This window comes from Vespa mandarinia, chromosome 24 (genome assembly GCF_050613455.1).
Source record: "Vespa mandarinia isolate Hongniang chromosome 24, ASM5061345v1, whole genome shotgun sequence".
Lineage (NCBI taxonomy): Eukaryota > Metazoa > Arthropoda > Insecta > Hymenoptera > Vespidae > Vespa > Vespa mandarinia.
The window spans coordinates 522,501-545,000 of NC_140833.1; the positions used below are offsets into that span (position 1 = coordinate 522,501).

The window sequence follows — 22,500 nt, forward strand, 5'->3', positions numbered from 1 at the left end:
TCCAAGTATACATATATATATATATATATATGTATATAGATATAGATATAGATATAAATATAAAGATATATCTATGTACGCGAAAATAACGATTCTAGTATGTTTTGTTTCGATCGTAGATCTTCCGCAAATTCTTTGGTCTTTTTTGTTCGAATTAAAGGATCACCGTTAATAATCGCAACGAAACGAAATTAACGTATAGCTGTAGATTACTAACCGCGAAAACCGCTAATAACGATACATAGCCGTTGGTATAGCGTGTTTACACGACTATAGATATTCTTCGAATCGAACGCGACACGTGCGTGACATATATAAAAAAAACCATTACGACTTTTCCATAAAGTAAACGCATATGAGAGAGGGAGAAAAAGATTGAAAGAAGGAAAGAAAGGAAAAGAAAAAAAAAAAAGAAAAAAGGGAGAGAAAGAGAGAGAGAGAGAGAGAGAGAGAGAGAGAGAGAGAGAAAGAGAAAGGAACTTTGAGAGATGGGATAGTCGGAACAGGTTGGGTGAGAAAAATTGATTTATGAATAAAGCATGTACTCACTCCTAGTCCACGATTGCATAGCTTCCGTGTCATCTCGTTTAAATGACTACCAAAGCGAGACTACGTCGTATTATTGCATACGTTCGTTCGCCTGCTTTCCAACCGTCACGGTGGTTAACGACATAACGACGACAATATATGCATATAGGTATATACATACATATATGTACAATACGCTATGTGCAATATATATGTATATATATATATACGCGTATTATAACATTAGGGACTTAGTAAGGCAGAAACGAAATCGGTAGTATCTCTAATCGAGAGTCCAACCCAAAAACAAATTTACGTTGAATAATATCTATGTACCTACTGTAAACGCGTATATACATATATATATATATATATATATATATATATATATATATACAAACATACTCGTAGAGGATTTATGTATTTTCTTATTTAACTCAATTCACGAAAGTAATTAACAAAGAATTTATATATCTAAACGATAAAACATTTGTTCCGTGATCATAGATCTAACCATCCATTAATAATATTTTACAAATCCTTATCAAATTTATTTCCAAGATAGGATTTTTCTTCCTTATACATACATACATATATACGAATTCTAGTACTGGATATCCCGAAAAATGGCATACGCGTTGGATGAGAGGAACTTAGAACGTTTTATTGCGTGGTAAATCTTTCAGTCCTATACCGAGAGAACGAGTGTCGGGGACGCTTTGAAATTACGAATGCGATTTGCATAGACATTAAAAATCTAATTAAAATCCACTAGCTCGTCCCACCGACATTGAGGCTCTTTCTTTTCCTTTACCCCCGTTGCTACTACACTATACTATACTACACTACTACCACAATCATCATCGCAATCACCACCACCATCACTAACATAACCACCAGCACCAATGGCACCAACAATACCAACACTATCAACAACCTTCTTCTTAGACTCGTTTCATCCCCCTTTTCTGGAAGCACGCCATCCGTGCTTCGACCGCCATCGAGACTCGTTACTTTTATTTCTTTCGCAGTAACGCGATACGCCGAGACCGCCACGAGCAAGCAAATGATGTCTTATAAGGCTTTAACGATTTCCACGGGGGAAAGTGAACCGTGCCCACGACCATCGTTTGCATAACTCCGACTCTTGGAAGCTCTCTCTTTCTCTCTCTCTCTCTCTCTCTCTCTCTCTCTCTCTCTTTCTCTCTCTCTCTCTCTATGTAGATCGTATGTATAGAAGTAACTAGCTAGTTTTATGGTTTGCATCGTTTCACGGAAAGCAAAAGAATACTAAGGTACGCGAGAGCACACTCGTTATTCTAAAACGTAGAGAGAGAGAGAGAGAAAGAGAGAGAGAGAGAGAGAGAGAGGAGAGAGAGAGAGAGAGAAGAGAGAGAGGGAATTATCAGAAATTTCGAACGTTTTTCAATTCGCGTGTACCTTTTTTGTAAAACATCATGATAATAGGTACATTTTCATTAATTACCCAAGTAATCGTTTCATGTGGTATCGCAGTAATGTTATTACAATTAATATGTGGTCTATTATTGTTTGTTTGCTAATGAACCACATGTTTGTGATTCGAATAACGAATTGTATCGAAATATAAACAGAATCATATTACGATTACATAGAAACTATGAAACGATATATACGATATTTTATATATATATATATATATATATATATATATATATGTATATGATATATAAATATGATACTCTTAAAATTCCCTTGCCAACCATTCTAGCGTTCGAGTAAATATCGAAAAATAAAATCATTCGAGCATCGAAATATTATTTGCTTTATTGAAAGATTATCTATTTAAACATCCTATACCTATTTATATTTTAACAAATCCTTTTTTTGTCTGAAATATTATCGTATTAAAAATATTTCTATTCGTTCCTGATATTAAACTTCAACAAACTTTATAACACAAACAACTAATAGGAGTAATAATAATAATAATAATAGTAGTAGTAGTAGTAGTAGTAGTAGTAGTAGTAGTAGTAGTAGTAATAAGCGATCAAAAAAAAAAAAGAAGAAGAAGAAAAAAGAAAATAATTATTTCTTGTGGAAATTATCGTCGCGTTGCTTTAGTCGACGTAGAAAATTTTAGTAAAAAATAAAAAGAAATAAAAAAAAAAATAAAAAAAAAAAATAAAAAAAAAAATAAAAAACGACTACGGGAAAAGCAAAGATAGGAAAAGCAAAGAGCCGAGCATACGAGCCTCTAGATCAAGTGCCAAGATTCAACGTCGAGCGATGTTTCCCTTTTGTTTTCTTTTGTTTGCCGAGTTTCTGATCGATACTACCAGTTCTTTTTAAACATAGCTACATAAGAGTGGAACTTCCAGGTGGACTTGTTGAAACTTGCGATCGGTTAGATAGTAAACTGTTACACTCTTAGAATTTCCAATATATATTTAGACCGCGAACTATCGCAAAACTAGGAAAACGGGGAAAGGGAAAGGGAAAGGGAGGAGTCCATTTTTCCGAGATACGTTTATCGTATAGAATGGAAAAAGGGAAGGACGGTAAGGGCGGGAGGTGTGTGGGAGTGGAACTTTGATCGATAATTCAGATCTTTGAATTAGTTAAAAACATTACTTATCGTACAGGGTTCATAGAATTTTGATGAAACATATATGATAATTCGATAAAAACCAGAGAGAGAGAGAGAGAGAGAGAGAGAGAGAGAGATGAACGTCGCATAATTAGAAGAACGCTCTCAACGAATCAAGAACACACGGATCTTGTTCGTAATTGGCAATTACGACTGAAAGTCTTTATTACACGAACGAACATTATCCTAAACTTAGCAGTATGGAATACGAAGGAGTGTAGTTCCCTCCTCCTAGCGAGTAAATTTGCATAGCTCCTTGTTGGAAGAGGTACGGGCAGAGCGCGAGGGCAATGAGTATCAAATCCATTGGCGTAGGGAAGATATCGTGCTCTTTCTCGCGACTTAAAACCTTTACTATGTTTGAGCTCGCGATATCTATGCCTTACCTCGAGCCAACTTATAGAAAGTAAAACGACGAGACCAAGCCCGATGATATCCGATCTACGGTACCGTATCTCTTCCCCTTTTATCCGATGAATAGGGCCAGACATTGAGTAGATAGATAGATACAGGATGTGCTTTAAACGCGTGTCAATATTTGAGAAAATCTAAAATACGAATCAAGAAAAGATTTGATGCGAACGCACGTATATATATATATATATATATATATATATATATATATATATATATATTTCTGTATACATGTATCTATGTATGTATGCATGTATCTATGTATGTATGTATGTATGTATGTATGTATGTATGTATGTATGTATGTATGTATATCGATTGTTAGGAACATTCCTCGTAGAAATTTTTCATTCTAAAGCTCGTTCGCAAATTTCTTCCTTTTTTCTTTTCTTCTTCTTCTTCTTCTTCTTTTTTTTTTGTTTTTCGTTTTTTTCCTTTTTTTTTTTTTTCTTTTTTTTTTGGGACGTTTCTCTTTGACATTTTCATACTATTCCTTTTTTTGAAATTTTTCAAACGGTTTATACGTATATAAAAGATAAAAATCTCTTTTTCTATATTCTCCCGAAAGACTAAAAGGAAGGAAGAAAGGAAGAAATAAAGGAATTGATAAAAAGGAGATAGGGAGAGAGAGAAAGAGAGAGGGGGGGAGAGAGGGGGGAGGGGGGAAAGATCCATCCTTTTCTCACGAATAATATTTACGTCGAATTACGTTGTACAAAAGAATTGAGAAAATAAAAATGTTCGAACGTAAATACGTACGTAGGTACGTACGCAAGCGCGAAATAATACCGTCCCAAAATCGTCAACGTTATTCCTTTCGAAGACGATTATTATTCGTGCACGCTTCTTTTAACTCGCGTTTTAGATTCGCGAGTTCTTCGGTCCATCGGAACAGTCTGTAAAACTTTATATTCGATGTTGCACTTGCAACGAACTCGAACGAAAATGGAAATTTCAAGTGGTACTCTCCTTGCATATTCAGTGGAAAGGGAAACGAAGAAAAAGTGGTATCATCGTCTTCCTCTCCTTCATCTACTTTCTCGTCTTCTTCTTCTTCTTCTTTTTCTTTTTCTTTTTCTTCTTCTTCTTTTTCCTTTTTATTCGTCTTTTTCATCTTCGTCGAGTAGATGTAACCGTATATAGCCGCGAATGCTTGGAGATATCGAAGCTGTTAAATCGCGTTAAATTATAGACAGGCTACTTTCGGAATATTCATGGTTTTCTCATGGTGGTACGGAACGAAAATGATGAGAGAAGAATCTCTTACAGATTCCGTTTACTTTTCTTTTTACATGATTCGTTTTTTAACCGTAATAAATGTAACTTTTACATTTCGTTATCGTCGTCCTATCATAGATTTATTATTTCGTCGATTTATATTTATTAGATTTTTATTATTTTACTAATAACGAATATATTAACACTTAACGGGAACATATTAATGTTTTATTTTTTCTATCTATCGGTAAAAGAACGGCGATCACGTTAATGTGCATTTTTGAACGTTCATTTAAATAAAAACAATATAATACACTATATAATAATATGATATGAGCCGTTTATTTTGAAAGTGGCCTAAGTCCATTTATCTTCAAATTGAGATATTTATGGATTTGCGTTTCAATAAATTTAAAAATATACGTATAGGATACTAATGAGTCATACTACTTAAGTGTATCTAAGAGTGTTAAATTTATAATTCCTATTAAAATAGTGACAACTATTAAGTGAATAATATGCGTTTTCTTATCAAGAATGGAGTTAGGCCACTTTCAAAATTAACAATCAGATTCATTATAAAATTTAAAGGTGCCCAAGTCCATTCAACATAATTTAAGATGCTTCAAATTGAAAAGAAAACAATACTCAATTTATTTGACATATCTTTAAAACACTTCGAAAACATAATTTATGCGATTCAAAACATTTTTTAAAACTACATAACATACAAAATTACTAAAATAAATTTATTACAAAACAATTTACTACTCATCTAGATTTTGTGTGTGTGAAAGGGATTTGAAGAAATCATGATGTTCCGATGGTATATATCGTAATAGGTCAATTATGTCCTTGAATTTTGCTGTTGTAATTTATCTGATATTTTTATACAGTAATGTCAATACAATATTTTCAAACTTTCTTGGTCTACCCCGACGTGGTAATAAATTCAGGACTTTAAAATTTTCATTTTCATTCATTGATTTAAATATAAATGGAGTTAGGCCACTTTCAAAATAAACGATTAAATTATTGAACTAACTCTGAAAACTTATGTGTCAAGAATTATCGTATTTGCTCGGAATATAAGCAATCTGAAATGCTTTACTATATTAAGATAAATAAGATAAAGTTGTACATGTAATTATAACAACCGGAAAAAATTAAGAAATGGAGTTAAGCCACTTTCAAAATAAACGGCTCATATATAGCATTATATAATATATATAGCACAATTATAAAACAATATATAGCAAGATCCTCTTTAAGGGACTTTCATTAAATATAAAATAGCATAGAATTATTAAAATTGTAAAATAAATAGAAAAAAAAATTAGTCTCAAATGTAATGCCGTCTGTATGCGTATGTGTCTATGTGTGTATGTTTGTGCAGCACACAAGAGAAATGTTTACAGTGTTTATGTGTATTTCATGTCGTGTACCTCTCAACCAAAAGGAGCTTGTTTTGAATCTTATCATATTAAGAAACATATTATATAAAAATATGATTCATTCGATTTTATTTAAATTTTCAAACAACAAATTATCTTAAGAATAATTTTATATGTCGTATAATAATTAACGTATTGAAATAAATTCTTTTTTCTTTTTTTTTTTCCCTCATAAATACGATATATTCGTTAAGTTTCCAGATTTCTTCAGATTTTCTGAAAATTTTCTTCCTCAAAAATAATGATCTTTTACGAGAAATACAGGAGATCTTTTTATAAAATGTACAGCTACTAAAATACACATAATTTTGTCGGCTGCATACTTAAATTTTGTTCTAAAAAAGCCGGACGGTTAATAGTCGCAAAGAGATTGATATTAGCATTAATTAGGATCGATCAGTCTCGAGAACGAAGATTTGCAAACGTCGTCGTTATAACGAGTGAGATCTCGTCTTTCATTTTCTTTCTTTTTTCTTTTTTTTCTTTTTTTCCTTTTTTGTTTTTTCTTTTTTGTTTTTCCTTTAAAAAAAACTTTCCTTTATTAGAATTAGCCAGAACGGGAATACATACGTACTCGTTCTCTGGTACGCTGTCGGACAGCATAATGAACTTTTAATTTTCTAACCTCTCTCAACGCCGTAGAAGACGGCATACTAATTACACGAACATTGCCGATCATTTATCGTCTAAGTGTTAACAGGCTTGGCGAACGATGTTGCTCCTGCAACACCTATTATTAATTACTTCATTAATTACGCACCTTCACTGACGAATCAGCCGAACGTGGTTTTATTTTCTTCGAGCAAGGACTCTCGAGATTTCAACCGGTGGAAGAGGAATTAAAAGGAAAAACAAAAAAAAAGGAAGAAAGAAAGAAAGAAAGAAAGAAAGAAGGAAAGAAAGAAAGAAAAAACGTAATTTTTTCGAATCTCTAACAAGAGTACCAACCAACTTTGAAGCATTTCTTTGCAAAGTGTTAACAAGCCGTAGAAGGGAGACTGTGCACAGTGATTTATCGTAAATCGTCTTGAAAAGATTCGGCTAACAAACGGACAGACAGAGACAGAGAGAAAGAGAGAAAGAGAGAGAGAGAGAGAGAGAGAGGGAAAGAGAGAGAGAGAGAGAGAGAGAGAGGGAAAGAGAGAAAGAGAGAGAAAGAGAGACCTTTTATTTTCTTTCTTTCTAGCGGTTTCAAAGATCATTGACCCACAGACGAACAAACTCCATCAACACAGACTCACACGATCAATCGATAATAGACAGGATATACCCGATGCCTTCTTTCCCCCTTTTTCCACTCGTGATTCTTCCTTGGAAATTTTGTCCACGTCTATCGTCTTTTGAGAGGGGAGGGGGGGAAGTAAAAAAGTATCTAATAGGAACGAAAGAAAAGATAAGAAATATAAAAAAAAAAAAGAAAAAAAAAGCAAGGAGATACATCGAGCGTTGCCTTGTACATCCCCTTTCTATTACATCGAAAAAGCTTTGCATCGCTTAAACGTTATTTTCTTACGACAAGCTCGCTTTCTCTCTCTCTCTTTCTCTCTTTCTCTCTCTCTTTCTCTCTCTCTCTCTCTCTCACTCTCTCTCTCTCGTTTTCTCCCGTTTGTCCCAATGGGTTTTAAGTCAATTGAATTTTTCCTTTCCTCTTCCTTCTCTTTCCTTTGCTTCTTTTTTCTTTTCTTTTTTTCTTTCTCTTTTTTTTTCAAGAAAAAGCTCCATCGTGCGGATTAACACGCAACCCAATAAACGAACGTCTCCTCCATTTTCATTCATCCTTAAACACGTGGATCGTTTAATCTAATCCAAATCTTTCTCTTCGTATTCGATACGAAGATAATATCAAAAGAGAGCAAGAGAAAGAGAGAGAGAGAGAGAGAGAGAGAGAGATAGAGAAGATAATTGAAAAATTCTATTCAAAAGAATTTTAAACAAGACAAGTGCCTTTGCTCATTTAACCTCAAAAATATCAAATTCATATATCTTGTAAAAATGGTTCGAATTAAGGATTCCTAATAATTAATTCTCGTGTGAATGAAATATTTACAATAAAAGTTTCTTTCTATTATTTCTCTTTCTCTCTTTCTCTCTCTCTCTCTCTTTCTCTCTCTCTCTCTCTCTCTCTCTCTCTCTCTCTCTCTCTCTCTCTCTCTCTCTCTCTCTTTCTATCACACACTGTAGCATAGCCAACTATGGAAAAATGAAAGAATTGCCACGACGATGAAAAGAAAAGAAAAGAAAAGAAAAAAAGAGGAAAAAAAGCAGAAAAAAGAAGACGAAACAAAAGAAAAAAGGAAAAAAAAAATATTTCAACATTCGCGTGTTAAAAATTAAAACCAAAACAAAAAAAAAAAAAAACAAAAAAAGGAAAAGAAAAGAACACAAACAAAAAATATAGCATGGAGAAAAAAAGAAAAGGACACAAACAAAAAATATAGTACGGAAAGAAAAAGGGAAAAAGAAAAAGCGAATAGCGACTCTCTCTCTCTCTCTCTCTCTCTCTCTCTCGCTCTCTCTCTTTCTTTCTCTTTCTTTTTCCTTCCACAACGCCATAACGAATTCGTTCTATTGTTGTAGAAAATTCGTTCGCGTACCACCACTACCACCACCACCACCACCACCACTACCAGCACCACCATTACCATTGTTTTTCCGCGAGAAATTTATGCCCGCCTCTCGCGAGTAACACTGAAAAGCGCGTTCTCAGATAAGGTTTTCAAAGGAGCTTAAGGTACGCCATAAACGTTACGACGCGATAAGATCGTCGGGTGAGGTGAAGAGGTGGGTCGGGGATAGGGGATGGGTGAGCGTTGTAGGAACACACGGTGATACACGTTCTACGTATATAATGTGCGATAGCCGTTTGACAGACACAAATCCGATACTCTGTCACGAGATCGAGCGCGGAGTTTATGTTTGTTCATGAGGCGTAAGGGATCCCCTCGTGATAAGGTAAATTGTGAAATCTAACGCGTACGTGCTCGGAAAACTCGAAATCTTTCGACTGGCATCCAGCATCCAGTTTTCTTCCCATTTTCTCTACGACTTAACGCCGAATCGTTTCGTCGACACCCTTAAATGACACTGCCGATAGAAAATTTTCGATGATCAATTATTTCCTTACTTTTCGTACGAACTCGCGCTCTCTCTCTCTCTCTCTCTCTCTCTCTCTCTCTCTCTCTAACTTTCTTTCTTCGTTAAACCCGACAATTACGCTCGACTTTATCTTTGGATTATCGTTTCTAGTTAATGAAGAAGAAAAGAAGGAAAAAGTTATAGGGGAAAAAAAAAAGAGAGAAAGAAGAAGAAGAAGAAGAAGAAGAAGAAGAAGAAGAAGAGAAGGAGGAGGAGGAGGAAGAGGAGGAGGAGGAAGAGGGTTCAGCGTTATTCGAAGAAAATAGCGAAAGAAAGTGGCAGTTTATTAAAATTAAAGTACTGCCTTGCTAATCATTAGTTTCGCATGGCGCTGCTCGGCATCGTCGTAGAGACCGGCTGAAAGGGAACTTGTTGAGCCCGGAGGGTACATCCGCATTTACCGGATAATGAAAACTTTAATTATCTTCAAACAGACGGCACTGCAATTCGTACCTACGTAAGGAGCAAGAAAATTGTATTTTCAGCTTTGTATAAGGCAACTTCTTCGCTGGGTTTTCGCACAAACGAAGGAATTTCGCGAAACTTCAAAGTCTAGAATCTACCCCCTCGTCGTCCGGTGCAACGAACAGAGAGTAAGAGAGAGAAAGAGAGAGAAAACCGAGTCTTCTATTTCTCTTTCTTCCTCCCTCCTACCACCATAATAATTGAATACACCTTCCTGATTTCAAACCTTTTTGCAAGTACCTCCAACAAGATATAATCGTGCGTTATCTTTCGTTTCCTATCTTTTAAGTTAAAACGCAAAGCTCTGTTCTCAACGACCTCGAAAAAGGGCCGTGTCTTTCAAAGGATCGTCTTTAGTTTTGAACCATGGTAGAAAATTCGATGGTACAAAACGGGAAATACCTTAAATTCGAGGAATCAACGGGTCGGCGTAAAAATTAATTAGAAAGATTAGAAGAAGAAAGTCGGGGTCGAGGGAAGGCACGGGAGGACGGCACGTCTTATCTTTCCCTGTGGTACCGTAAACCGCTCTTGGGTTTGCTGCACTCTCGTATTTTGCGGTTCCCCTTTACTCTCGAGCCCCTTTTTTTCCCTTGACCAAAGACCTGAAGCCACATCGGGGAGATCCTCTTTTTGGACGCTTTTCTCCAAGGGGAGAGGCAAGGCAGTACCTGAGAAAGGAGGAGGAGAGAGAGAGAGAGAGAGAGAGAAAGAGAGAGAAAAAAAAAAGAAGAGAAAAAGAAAAATATGAGGCAAAGGATGCGTTCAAAAAGGATATTCCAAAAACAAAAGAACCGATCGGATGCCAGGCTTTTTGAATCATTTCGCTTACATCTCGAGGCTACTGTCTTTGAAAAATTCTTACTTCTTAATCAAGCTATAATGAACACATAAATATATCATTGAAAGAGAGAATTATTTTCTTACTTATGAAAAGAAAAAGAAAATAAATAAATAAATAAAATAAAGAATAACAATTCACTACTATATCCAATAAATGAAAGTTGCAAAAGTTTCGTAACTATTTTCCTTTTTTCTTTTTTTTTTCTTCTTTCCTTTTTTATTCGACATATATCGAAAATCTTTCGACCTTAATGCAACTTACCATCATCGAATAGTACAGCAGCAAGCAAGTGGAAACTTCGACGATGCGTTCTATGCAAACATTTTCGCGCTATCGAAAAACATTTTTCCGATAGAGTAGCTTTCTCCGAACGACGTCCAAGTAGGAACGTTCGATTTCGACCTTCGAAATTGGAGTCTCACGCGATAGTTCGCTTTACTATCGCTTGCTCTCTCTCTCTCTCTCTCTCTCTCTCTCTCTCTCTCTCTCTCTCTCTCTTTCTTTCTCTACCTCTTCTCGAAATTGATCGATCTACATATACAGCGAGAAGCAAACGCTACTGGCCCGGATGCAAGTCACACGTGTATGTATATTCATTAACGTTTAACATTCAGCCGAGCGTTTGACCGCAAAGTAAACGATCGTTCGTCCGCGCAAAACATCTTTCGTGAGATTTAAGCGATGTCCGAGAAGCATAAAAACGTCCTCGTATTTCGTCGTTTGTACCAACGATCGATAAATAAAAGGAGGATAGAAGTTAACCGACGATAATGATCAGTACAAACGATTCTCTGGTCTATATATATATATATATATAGGACTAATAAACTATATATATATAAACTATATATAAACTATATATATATATAGTTTTTGGATATATAGGATATATCCAAAAACTATGGGATCAAACTTATGCTACGTATTACTGAAATCAAAAATGGATGAAAAAAGTTTATGATAAACTTATGTCCGAAAATGTTTTATTAAAAAGATATATGCTTTTGAAGATATTTATGATTTATTATTACAGTTATAAGAAATATTCGAAAATTTCTCATTCTTGAAAATTTCTCTTTCCGAAAGAATGTAAACTTTCATTCGTCGAATTAATGATTTATCGAACTTCTTCAAATATATCAACAGTGTATTGGGAACAATAGTAAATGCATTTTGAATAGCATAACGAAAAATTCATCTTCTGATTCTATCGTATCTTTATAAATCAATTCTTTTTAATGTGAATCCATGAATAAAAGTCCAAAGGAGAGAAATAGAAAAAATAAAGAAAAAACTTTTGCAATCGCTAATTCAACGAATGGAAATAAATCATAAATATATTTAAAAGCATATATCTTATTAATAAAGCATTTTCGGACATATAAGTTCATATGAATTTTTTTCATCCATTTAACCTCAATATAAATCGTAGTATAAATTTTGTCCCATACTTTTTGAATACTCCGTGTATATATATATATATATATGTATATATACCGTGTATATATATGTATATATATATATATACACATATGTTAAATACGAAGTGGTTAGAAAAAGCGTTGCTGCATACATTACTCGTTCTCGTGATTATTTTATCTCCTTTTTGCCACTGCATTATTTCATATATATGTCATGAATATTCAAAAAAGAAAAAAAAAGAAAAAAAAAAAAAAAAAAAAAAAGAAAAAGAAAAAAAAGAAAAATATATATATATATATAAACAAATGCAAACAAAAAAAGTAAAAATAAAAATGGAGAAAAAAAAATGAGAAAAAAAGGAAGAAAAAAAAAAAAGAAATTAAATTATCCATCTGAATGGTCCTTGAAAGCAGTAGTTGTTTACGCGTTATGCAATTTTCGTGGAAAAACAATAAGCGAGAATGATACAGGGAGGAACAAGTTTGGCTCTCGTTATATTTCAGAATCCTATACGATGAACTTTTTAAAAGCGGCGTGAACGATGCTCATTAAAACAACTGCCGTTGTCGGGGCGTGCGTGCGCGCACTTGAAAACGATAGAGTGAGAAAACGAATGAGTTAGGCGTGAGCGAATAGAAAAATAAGACAGACAGAAAGCGAGAAAGAGAGAGAGAGAGAGAGAGAGAGAGAGAAAGAGAGAGAGAGAGAGAGAGAGAGAGAACGTAGACGGGGGCTGTACGATGGGGAGAAGGGAAGGTCTGACAGAGAAAGAAGAAACGAAGAAACGAAATAGAACAGCGCGTCATAAAGCAGTAAGCGAAACGACAGACCGAGAGAAAGAGAGAAACCATTTTCCTCTCGTATTGCTTTAACGACAGTTTTGAAATATGATTCGGTAGAAGGCTGATCGGTGTTGATAAAACTTGCTGAATTCACTGGGGCTTGAAACAAAACGTTTTCTCTCACGTATGTATGTATATAATGTATCGTAGAACCGTGGAGAGCTAGGTAGGGGTGGTATTGTTGTCGTAGAGTACTCCTCTCTCTCTCTCTCTCTCTCTCTCTCTCTCTCACGAATTGTTCCTCAACCAATCGTTTAACCGATACACACTACTTCGACACTCCTCGGTACAACGACACGCGGAGTACCGATCGATCGATCCGGTATGTTAGGTTAAAAGAACGTTCTTGACGAGCGTGTCCGATTAAATCCGAACGAAAGATATAAATCGATCGACACCCGACAGACTTTCTCGTTCATTCTCTTCGTAGTTCGCGTCAACAGAGACGATGAGAAGAGAGAGAGAGAGAGAGAGAGAGAGACAGACAGGCAGGCAGGCAGGCAGGTAGGCAAGCAAGCAAGCAGGCAAGCAGGTAGGTAACTAGACGGATGGACAGACAGACGGACGAATAGATAGACAGACTGAGAGTCGAAGAGGAAGTGCACCGAACGCTACGAAGAAGCATGTTTCCGAGATTAATAGTCAAAGCACACGTTACCGTCCAGGGGATAATTAACATACCGTATTTACATAGACATTAGACAAACAGTTGATTAGAAAGATATAGGCGCGGCTAGTGACTTCCCATACATATATCCATACATATGTATGTATGTATATATACATCTATACATTTATACATGTATACTGTATATGTGTATGTATGTGTGTGTGTGTGTATTACGTTCGGCCTGCGGTCGTTTCTTACGTGTATATATATATATATATATATATATATATATATATATATGTGTGTGTGTGTGTGTGTATATATATATATGTGTCAGTTTCAATGCGTGGGAGGGTTAGCGTGCCGTTGTAAATACAGGCCGTATTCCAGCAGATAGGGGTGTGATTCATGGAGGACAGCCGCCACGATCTATAGATCCGCCCCGATACCGAGACATCCACCATCACCATAACACCGTCGACTAACACCATCATAGTTGCTACTGGCAATGCCGGCAAATCAGGCAACCCTTCTCTCTCTCACTCTCACTCTCTCTCTCTCTGCTACTCCTCCAGACACACCACCCGGGCCTTTTCCCCACGCACGCGAACAGTCCATACGTTTCACCTGGATAAGGCGCGTCCGTAATGTATGGAATCCCCGAAGGAGTTAATGAAGCCCACCGCCATTAAAAAAAGAAAAAAATAAAAGAAAAAAAAAAAAAGAAAAAAAATAAAAAAGAATAAAAAAGAAATAGAGAATAAAAAAAAGATGAAGAGAGAGAAAGAGAGAGAGAGAGAGAAGAGAATAAAAGAAAAGGAGTAGTAAAGAGAAAGAAAGGTTTCCTTTGGCAACGTAAAACACGATGAAACTTTCGGGACGACTTCGAGGCTTTTATTTAGCTCCCTTGATTTTCCGTGTGCTTTGCTCGTTAGAAAAACTCTTTTCGATAACGCTCTGACTCGCCTGTTTTCTCTCTTTCTCTTGTCCCTGTTCTCCCCCGCCGTCACCCCCCTCCACCTTCTCACTCTCTCTCTCTCTCTCTCTCTCTCTCTCTTTCTTTTTTTCTATCTCCTTTTTTCTTGATCTTCCTCGATCCAACTAGCAGTCTGTTGATCTCTCTTACGTAGTTTTGTTCTTGCGAGTTTATAAGATTGCTTAGCTTTAAAAGTTTAAGAGAAACGTGCAAGTTTTCTGTTTATTTTCCTTTTCTTTTATTTTGTTGTTGATTTTTTTTTCCTCTTTTTTTTTTTTTTTCTATCTTTCCCACCTTTCTCCCTGGCCCCCCCTCCCCTCAAACCCCCCACACGTTCCGCTTGAAATCTTCCTTCCTTTTTTTTTTGTTTTTTTTTTTTTTTAAAGAATTTCAATCGAACAGTACAATTCGTAAAAATAAAAAACGAATGAGAATTCTGAATGATGAATGATAAATCGGAGAATACGCGGTAATGATTCGCATCGGGTCGTTAAGGTATAAGACCCACATGCAAGAGGAGGGCTCATTTAATGGCGAATTAAAATGCCCGTCGGATAACGGGCGCGATCGTCAAGTCCACATCGTAAAGCACTCCATAAGAGAGTAAAGAGAGAAAAGGAATGTAAGAAAGATATAGAGATAGATAGATAGAGAGAGAGAGAGAGAGAGAGTCAGAAATAATCCACGATCATAAATCGTCGCTAGTTAGATACGATAAATTTAATCGCAGTGAGATCAATTTTCTGCTCGATGTCCTTTCGTCTTGTCTCCAATCCTTACACAATCCCTATTCCATCCTCCCCCCCCCCACGTCCATCCTCGAGTTCCTACGTGAAACGTAATTTTTTTCTTTTTTTTCTTTTTCTGTTCCTTTTCTTCCTCTTTTTTATTTATTTATTTATGTTTTTTTTCTTTGAAGAATTTCTTCAATGACGACGTCGCAAATACGAGAGGAACAGTTATTTTCCTAGACGAAAGGATAAGCTTTTACGAAACGATCGAGCTTCGAAGGAACATTAATTTATCATTCTTCCTACGACAAACGCATCTGTCTCTCTCTTTCTCGCCAGGTACTCAATACCTCTAACCGGACGTTTCTTTCCATAGTAAACTTTATTCTACTTTATTCCGACGCTATCAAAGAGTCCTTTCGTCTATAGAATAAGTCGACGAACAGGTGAAGGGAGAAGGAGAGGATGAGGAGGTGGGCGGAGAGGAGGTGAAGGTGGTCAGAGAGGATAGAAGGGAAGGAGGGTTGAATCGAGAAAGGTAATATGATAAATCGAGCTTTAAACATACCCAAGGAATATAAGGCGTGTGCAGCAAGCAACGACGAGCCTTGTGTTGTGTGCACACGATGATGCATCGTGTGCGTTTCAGATTCAAGTTCGATTAAAGCTCGTTCGCGCGAGTCATTTGTCAGTGGAGTATAGGTTAGGGTGTAAGAGAAAAAAAAAAAAAAAAAAAAAAGGAAAAAAAAGGAAAAAGAAAAAAAAGAAATGAGGAAAAGATCGAGAGTCCCTTCTACCCTCTATCCCATGCCCTGGAGGTTTATCAATAGACTTCTGGGTCCCGCTCATCGATCATGCTCGTTGACAATGAACCACGAAGAGATTTGAAACGTCATCGCTCCTTGACCCCTTACACCGTCACCCCACCTTTCGTATCCCCCTCCCCTCCCCTATCCACGTCTTCTCTTTTTTTTTTTTTAAGTACTTGCTGATTTACGTGAATCATTTATCCCAATTTAAAAATAATTTTCTTTCGATTCAACGTTAATGTTGAATAAAACGAATAAATAATTTATATATATATATATATATATATATATATATATGTTACATGTACGTACATGAACTTAAATGTCGAATCGACGAAAAAATTTGGACTTTAAAAACATTTTAATCGCGTGACCGATCGCGTGAGAAAAAGAATTTCCTATGAAAAGTTAAAACCAGACGCAACCTCTCTCTCTCTCTCTCTCTTTCTTTCTCTCTCTCTCTCTCTTTCTTTCTCTCTCTTTCTATAGATATATACACAAAGAGAAAGAGAGAGAGAGAGAGAGAGAGAAAAAAAGAAAATGAGAGAGAAAGAAAGAGAGAGAGAGAGAGTATAAATCTCTATCCAGAATAAAAGGATGAAAGGCTACAAAACGCGTTAGAAATGATTTTACAACGTGCCTTCCGGGAAATGGTAAGAGGAAAAGAGAGAGGACGGTAAGGGGAAGTGGAGTCAAATCATGAAAGAGAATTTTTCGAGGCGTCTAAGAAAGAGAATAAGCGAAAGAGAGCAAGAGCGTAGGGGGATCCCTTTAATTAATCGCCGAGATGATTTCGCAACGTTGAACAATTTTAATTAACCGACAGTGGCAGAAAGTGGAAGGTGTAAAAGGAAGGAAATAGAATCACCGCAGGAGTTTAGTCACGGCTAACTCGCGAGTAAGGCAAGAATACAAGGGTGATGGTATTCAAAACAAACTGTCAATGACGTTAACGTGCCGATATGGGGATGGTCCGTTAGACTTTCTGTCAAAGTGTATCTCCCCAACCCTCTTCTCTCTCTCTCTCTCTCTCTCTCTCTCTCTCTTTCTCTATCTCTCTCTCACTATGTGTCGGAGCGTTTGTAATCCTACCTATTCAGAGCGCATTGTTGGGGTAGCTTTACGCCGCGAGCGCTCCTTAACTACGCTCTGTTAGGACATATGTAATTCCTATTCAGAACCGTTAAACAAGTTTGCTCAACGTTGAGTTAGCATAGACTAAATATGTGTACGTCTGTCATCACATACGTACTTGTATACGGGCCATATAAAATAAGCGTATGTATTTTGAATAAGCGAGAGAAAGAGAGATCGTATAAATTCGCATTGAGTAGATAAGTAAGTATATATACGTACGTATATACATAGATACATATATATTTCGCAAGAGCGAACCTTTCTACGAAAAATTGTTTATAATCAAGCATCTTAACACATTGCTAAAGGATCATAAGAATTCTTTCGTATTTTCCTTTTTAAAGCTTTTTTTGGCCAATCATAAGAATTCTCATATTTGCAATAAAAAAGATATATTGGCGAAATAAAATAGAAATAAAAAAGATCAATTATTCATTGTAAAGTATAATAAATATATAAAAGTTGTTATATCTTGCTCACAGAATGTCTACCAAACATGTAGTATCTTTAGAAAAACGATAAAATGAACAAATTAATGCTTCATTTGATTAATTCTGAACTATTTAATTCATTCGACCCATTTATCAAAATGCACAATTTGCAAAGCCAAATAAGATATAAGGATTTACTTTTTGCTGTAGCAACAAAGAATGGATCTCATCTGAATCAGATAAAACGGCGGATCCAAAATTCAGCAATCCTGGTCCATCAAATGTGTTTGAAGCTCCGAAAGCTCTGCAGAAAGATCATCCGCGAAGATTGTCAGGTAACATGTCCTTGATGGAAATTCCATCTTTCAATAAAAAAAAAAAAAGAAAGAAAAAAAAAAGAAAAAAAAAATATCCTAAAGTTTCCAAAGTATATAAAAGTAACGCTAAGTGAAGAGAATGAAAACACGTTACATTCGCCAGCTTTGTTGTAATTCCACTTCATATTAAACAATGTTTTTACAAAGTATCATACTTGAAAAATATATTAGCATGTATGAATATTGTAATAAATAACTTCAATATACCAAGGATATTTAATTTTAAAGTATCCCTTCAAAAATTTCTACAAAATAAAGCTTTTTTTTTTTTCTATTCGTTCAATCAAAAATATTTGACCATTGAGTAAAGATAACAATAAAACTTTACCGTCCACAATGTATTAACATTCTCTCTCGCAAAACGTTCCTTTTATTGTCCGTCTATGAATAAACTGAATAATTATCAATAAAGCTAATAATATTTTTCAAAGAAATTTTTATCAATATAAATAAAACTTATTTGATAATTTTCAATATTTTCGTAAATAAATTTTATCTGGTAATGTCAAAAACGTTTAACGCAAAACGATAGATTTTTACTTTCTCGAAAAATATAATAATCGACTGATTCTAAATGAAACGACCATGCGAAAAGAACAGAACGTATCGTACAATCGATATACATACATTATTCGAAACTTTCGTCCCTTTTTACCGAAATGATCTTATCTAAACGACGTCATTTCGTATGTATCGAATGGTAAGATCAACCGCGATACTTCTTAACTCTTAAGTATGAGAGAGAATGAAAGAGACAAAGAGAGAGTTACCGAAGGTATAGTAAAGTTTCAAAGTACGCGAAAACGTATATCGATTGAGATTGAAAGCCGCCGCCACCACCACCACCACCACCACCACCACCACCACCACCACCACCACCACCACCACCACTACCACTACCACCACCACCACCGCTGCGGCATACTATCTTTCGATAGGCAGTTACCCTCTTCCCTCCCCACCCGATCGAAGTAACGGAGAACGAGAAAGAGTTCAAGTTCCATGAATCATTAAATACACCAGGAGCTTCATAAATATTTAACAAGAATCATTCCAAGAGGGACGGTCTGTTTTCTATCCCACTACTGCGTGTGGGGGTATGTGTGCTCCTGTGCATGAGCGACTATCAGAGGAAAGAAAAACACGAAGAAGAGATGTAATCGCGAAAACGACGTTCAGCAGATTTCACTTCAAGACGGTTTTCAGATAAGTTTACGTTATTCCGATCTTCTTCGAATTTGCTGATTTCAACAATCGACTTTCCCCCGATCCACGACTTTTTGTTTGATTAAGAGAAGAGAGATTTCTAATTCAACTCGATGCTTTAACATTTAGATCGTTCGTTTCTCTTATCTCTCGAAGGCGACTCAATCCTCTCTCTCTATCTCTCTCTCTCTCTCTAATGCTCCATTTATGAAAGAGTAAAAAAAAAGAAAATATGATCTTACTCTCTCTCTTTCTCTCTCTCTCTCTCTTTCTCTCTAATTTGTTTCAAAATTTTAGTCGCGTTATCGTCTACTTTCGGCCCTGAAAATTTGGGGAAGTTAGATCCGCGCAGGCAGATATAGCAGAGCTATAGAAGCGTGTATAATAGACACGCTTTCTCTCTCTCTCTCTCTCTCTCTCTCTCTCTCTCTTTCTCTTTCTTTCACAAACGGAATCTCGTGGCACGCACGTCTACCATGCAGACGATTTACCGTTAGTGTCGAGATTCGGGCGTTGAAATATTCATAGGCTGTTTCGGTGAGGAGCTACGTATGTGCGCGCGCGTATGTATGTGTGTGTGTGGGTGTGTGTATAGAAAAGAGAAAGAGAGAAATACAGTGTACCGTCGGAGTCGAAGAGGAAAAACGAAGATAAAGGATGAAAATGTTAGGAAGACCGAATGAGATAGAAAATGTAGAAGAAAATGTAGGTAGAAATGTAAGAGAAATTAAAAAAGCACAGTGGAGAAGAAGGAAGAGGAAGTAAATAGGAATAAAAAAGGGATAGGAAAAAAAGGGGTTGAGAGTTAGCCATGCTTTCTCTTTATTTTCGAGGAAAGTAAGTCGAGCGTTAAGGTCGAAGGTTACTCCCTTAGAAAGAGGCACGCGTGAGCATGACTCTCAACCACGTTCCAACCTTTTCGATACCCACGACAACCCTCAAACTAGTATTATCCCACCAACTCTTAACCCTTTCTCGAGTTAAACGATTCCAAAAGATATAACACGTACGGCAAATGATTCTACGATTAAATTTCGCTTATTATTTTAGTCCGCACACTCACCCCGTTTCGTTCCCCTTTAAATTCCGATTTGCCGATTGATCTTTTTTTATCTCTCCCTCTCTCTCTCTCTCTCTCTCTCTCTTTTTCTTTTTCTCCCTTTCTCTTCCGTCTCATTGGTTCTTTAAAATCGATTTGAAAAGTAACGAGTCCTTTGCGATACTACGGTGCCAATAGTGCACGATTGCCAATAGTGCCTTTATGGCTTGCCTTTTCCCGTTCATTATTTTCCCTTGAAAATTCCTTGAATAAGAAAATAATTGGAAATATGAAAGGCGCGAATAATGCGTGTATATATACATACATATATATATATACACATACACACGCATAGAAAGCTCGTAATCGCAGAGTAAAAGCTCCCTAAGCGACCTGTACGTACGCCTCTTTTCTCTCTCTCTCTCTCTCTCTCCCTCTCTCTCTCTCTTTCTCTTTCTCTCCCTGGAACACATTTTCGTTCGGGACCCAAAATGTTGCCTCCTCGTTTCTCGCTAGCGAACGACGTTTCATTTTATTCTTTACGGCTAAACGTTTCCGTTTAAGATGATAAATATTCGTAGCAATATAGAGGGGATGCAGAGAGGGGCACGAAAAGCAAACGGTTTTGATAAATAGGCGTCGGGGATGTTTACCGCACGAGATAATTAATGCAAGGTGTATATCGAGCTCCGGCTTTCCCTGGAATATCAGGGAGAGGTGTAAGAACAATAAGGGAACAACCATCATTTTCTATTCTTGTTCTTTCTTTTCTTTTTTCTATTTTTCTTCATTTTTCTTTTTCCTTCCCATTCCTTCTACATCCCCCTCACCCCAACCCAACACCTCTCTGCATTTCTTTTTCTTTTCTTTTCTTTCCTTTTTTTTTTTCTTTTTTTCATACGTCATTTAATCCCAATTCGATCCTTTCGATTCTTGCTTTAGATATTTAACGAGTAAAGGAAAAATTATATTTGAAAATTTTAATCCAAAAGAACAATCCAAAATTTCATTAATTTTGAAATCATGTCGATTTCTCCATAACGAATAATCGTTATAGAATTATAAGTATTAATAATATTGTCCTCGAAATATAATTTGACTGTTCGTTCGAACTAACTAAAAAATTAATAATTGTCCTTAAGTCTCATGAAATCTTTTACGATTTCTTCAATCGTCAATTAGATAAACATCGAACATATCGAATTTTATTAAGATTTAATAAAAATGAAAAAATTATATGACAAGGCGTTCGTCGTTTATTTTCAAAGTAATGATCTGCGATGTGATTTCAATAACCTTAATTGTGCCTACGGAATTGTAAAAATAATCAGACTTTAACTTTGAACTCGATTAAAACAATTTACTTGATACGTGAAATTTTTTTTCCTTTCTTTTCTTTTCCTTTTTTTATAATAACAAAATTGGAAAGGTATATTTCAAGTCTACTGATTATTATTTCCGAGACTTCAAAGTAATATACAGTAATATTTTTTGAAGTCAAAATTATTCATTTTGTATAAATGATAGAAGCTATTCAAAGGTATTTCAGTTGTAGCGAAACAACATTTCCAACTGCACAACTTGAAATTATTTTGAGATATGCACAATTACGATTAAATCTCCTTTATTCTATCATATCATTTTCCTTAACACGAAACGTCATACGTAATTTTAATTCGATGCTCCTTTGATAATTCGCGCGTGATTAAAAATATTTCAAAGGAAAAAAAATAAATAAATAAACAAAATAAATACAATGGTGAACGTTTTAATTACAAAGTTGAACGATGTTATTCGCTACCGAGATAATCAATTGTGTAATGCACAAAAGTTTCGTAATATTAATTCGCCATCGAGTTACCTTTATTATATATAAATAATTACGAGTATATATATATATATATATATATATATATATATATATATATGTGCGTGCATACGTGCAATTGAATCGCGAATACACGCGTTCGCGCGCGCACCATCTAATGTGGTAGCGTAATAGATACCATTAGCTATTATTCATCAACTATTATTCATAGAGAAGATTATTTAAGCCAGTACCAACACCAGTATCAGTATCAGTATCAGTATCAGCATCAGCATCAACAACGGCTTCTACTGTCTGCTTAAGCGAGTAGAAACTTGATACACGAACGCTTTCTTTCCCGGCAAAAATGAAGTCTTACTTATTCTCCAAGTTACTTTTAACCTTTTGTTCAAACTTCCGCACAAT

The 22,500-nt window shown here is 35.7% G+C and overlaps 2 protein-coding genes across 4 annotated transcripts in view; one reads left to right on the top strand and one right to left on the bottom strand.

The window, feature by feature from the left end:
• Nucleotides 1-22,500, bottom strand: part of LOC118442740 (uncharacterized) — a 275,147-nt gene that overhangs the window by 230,571 nt on the left and 22,076 nt on the right. The window lies entirely within an intron of this gene.
• The window catches only part of LOC146872249 (uncharacterized), an 82,974-nt gene that overhangs the window by 41,958 nt on the left and 18,516 nt on the right, over nucleotides 1-22,500 (top strand). Inside the window, exon 3 of the mRNA XM_085663993.1 lies at nucleotides 17,856-17,980. Within this exon, the coding sequence (XP_085520119.1) occupies nucleotides 17,856-17,980 (125 nt within the window). The remainder of the gene's footprint in view (nucleotides 1-17,855; nucleotides 17,981-22,500) is intronic.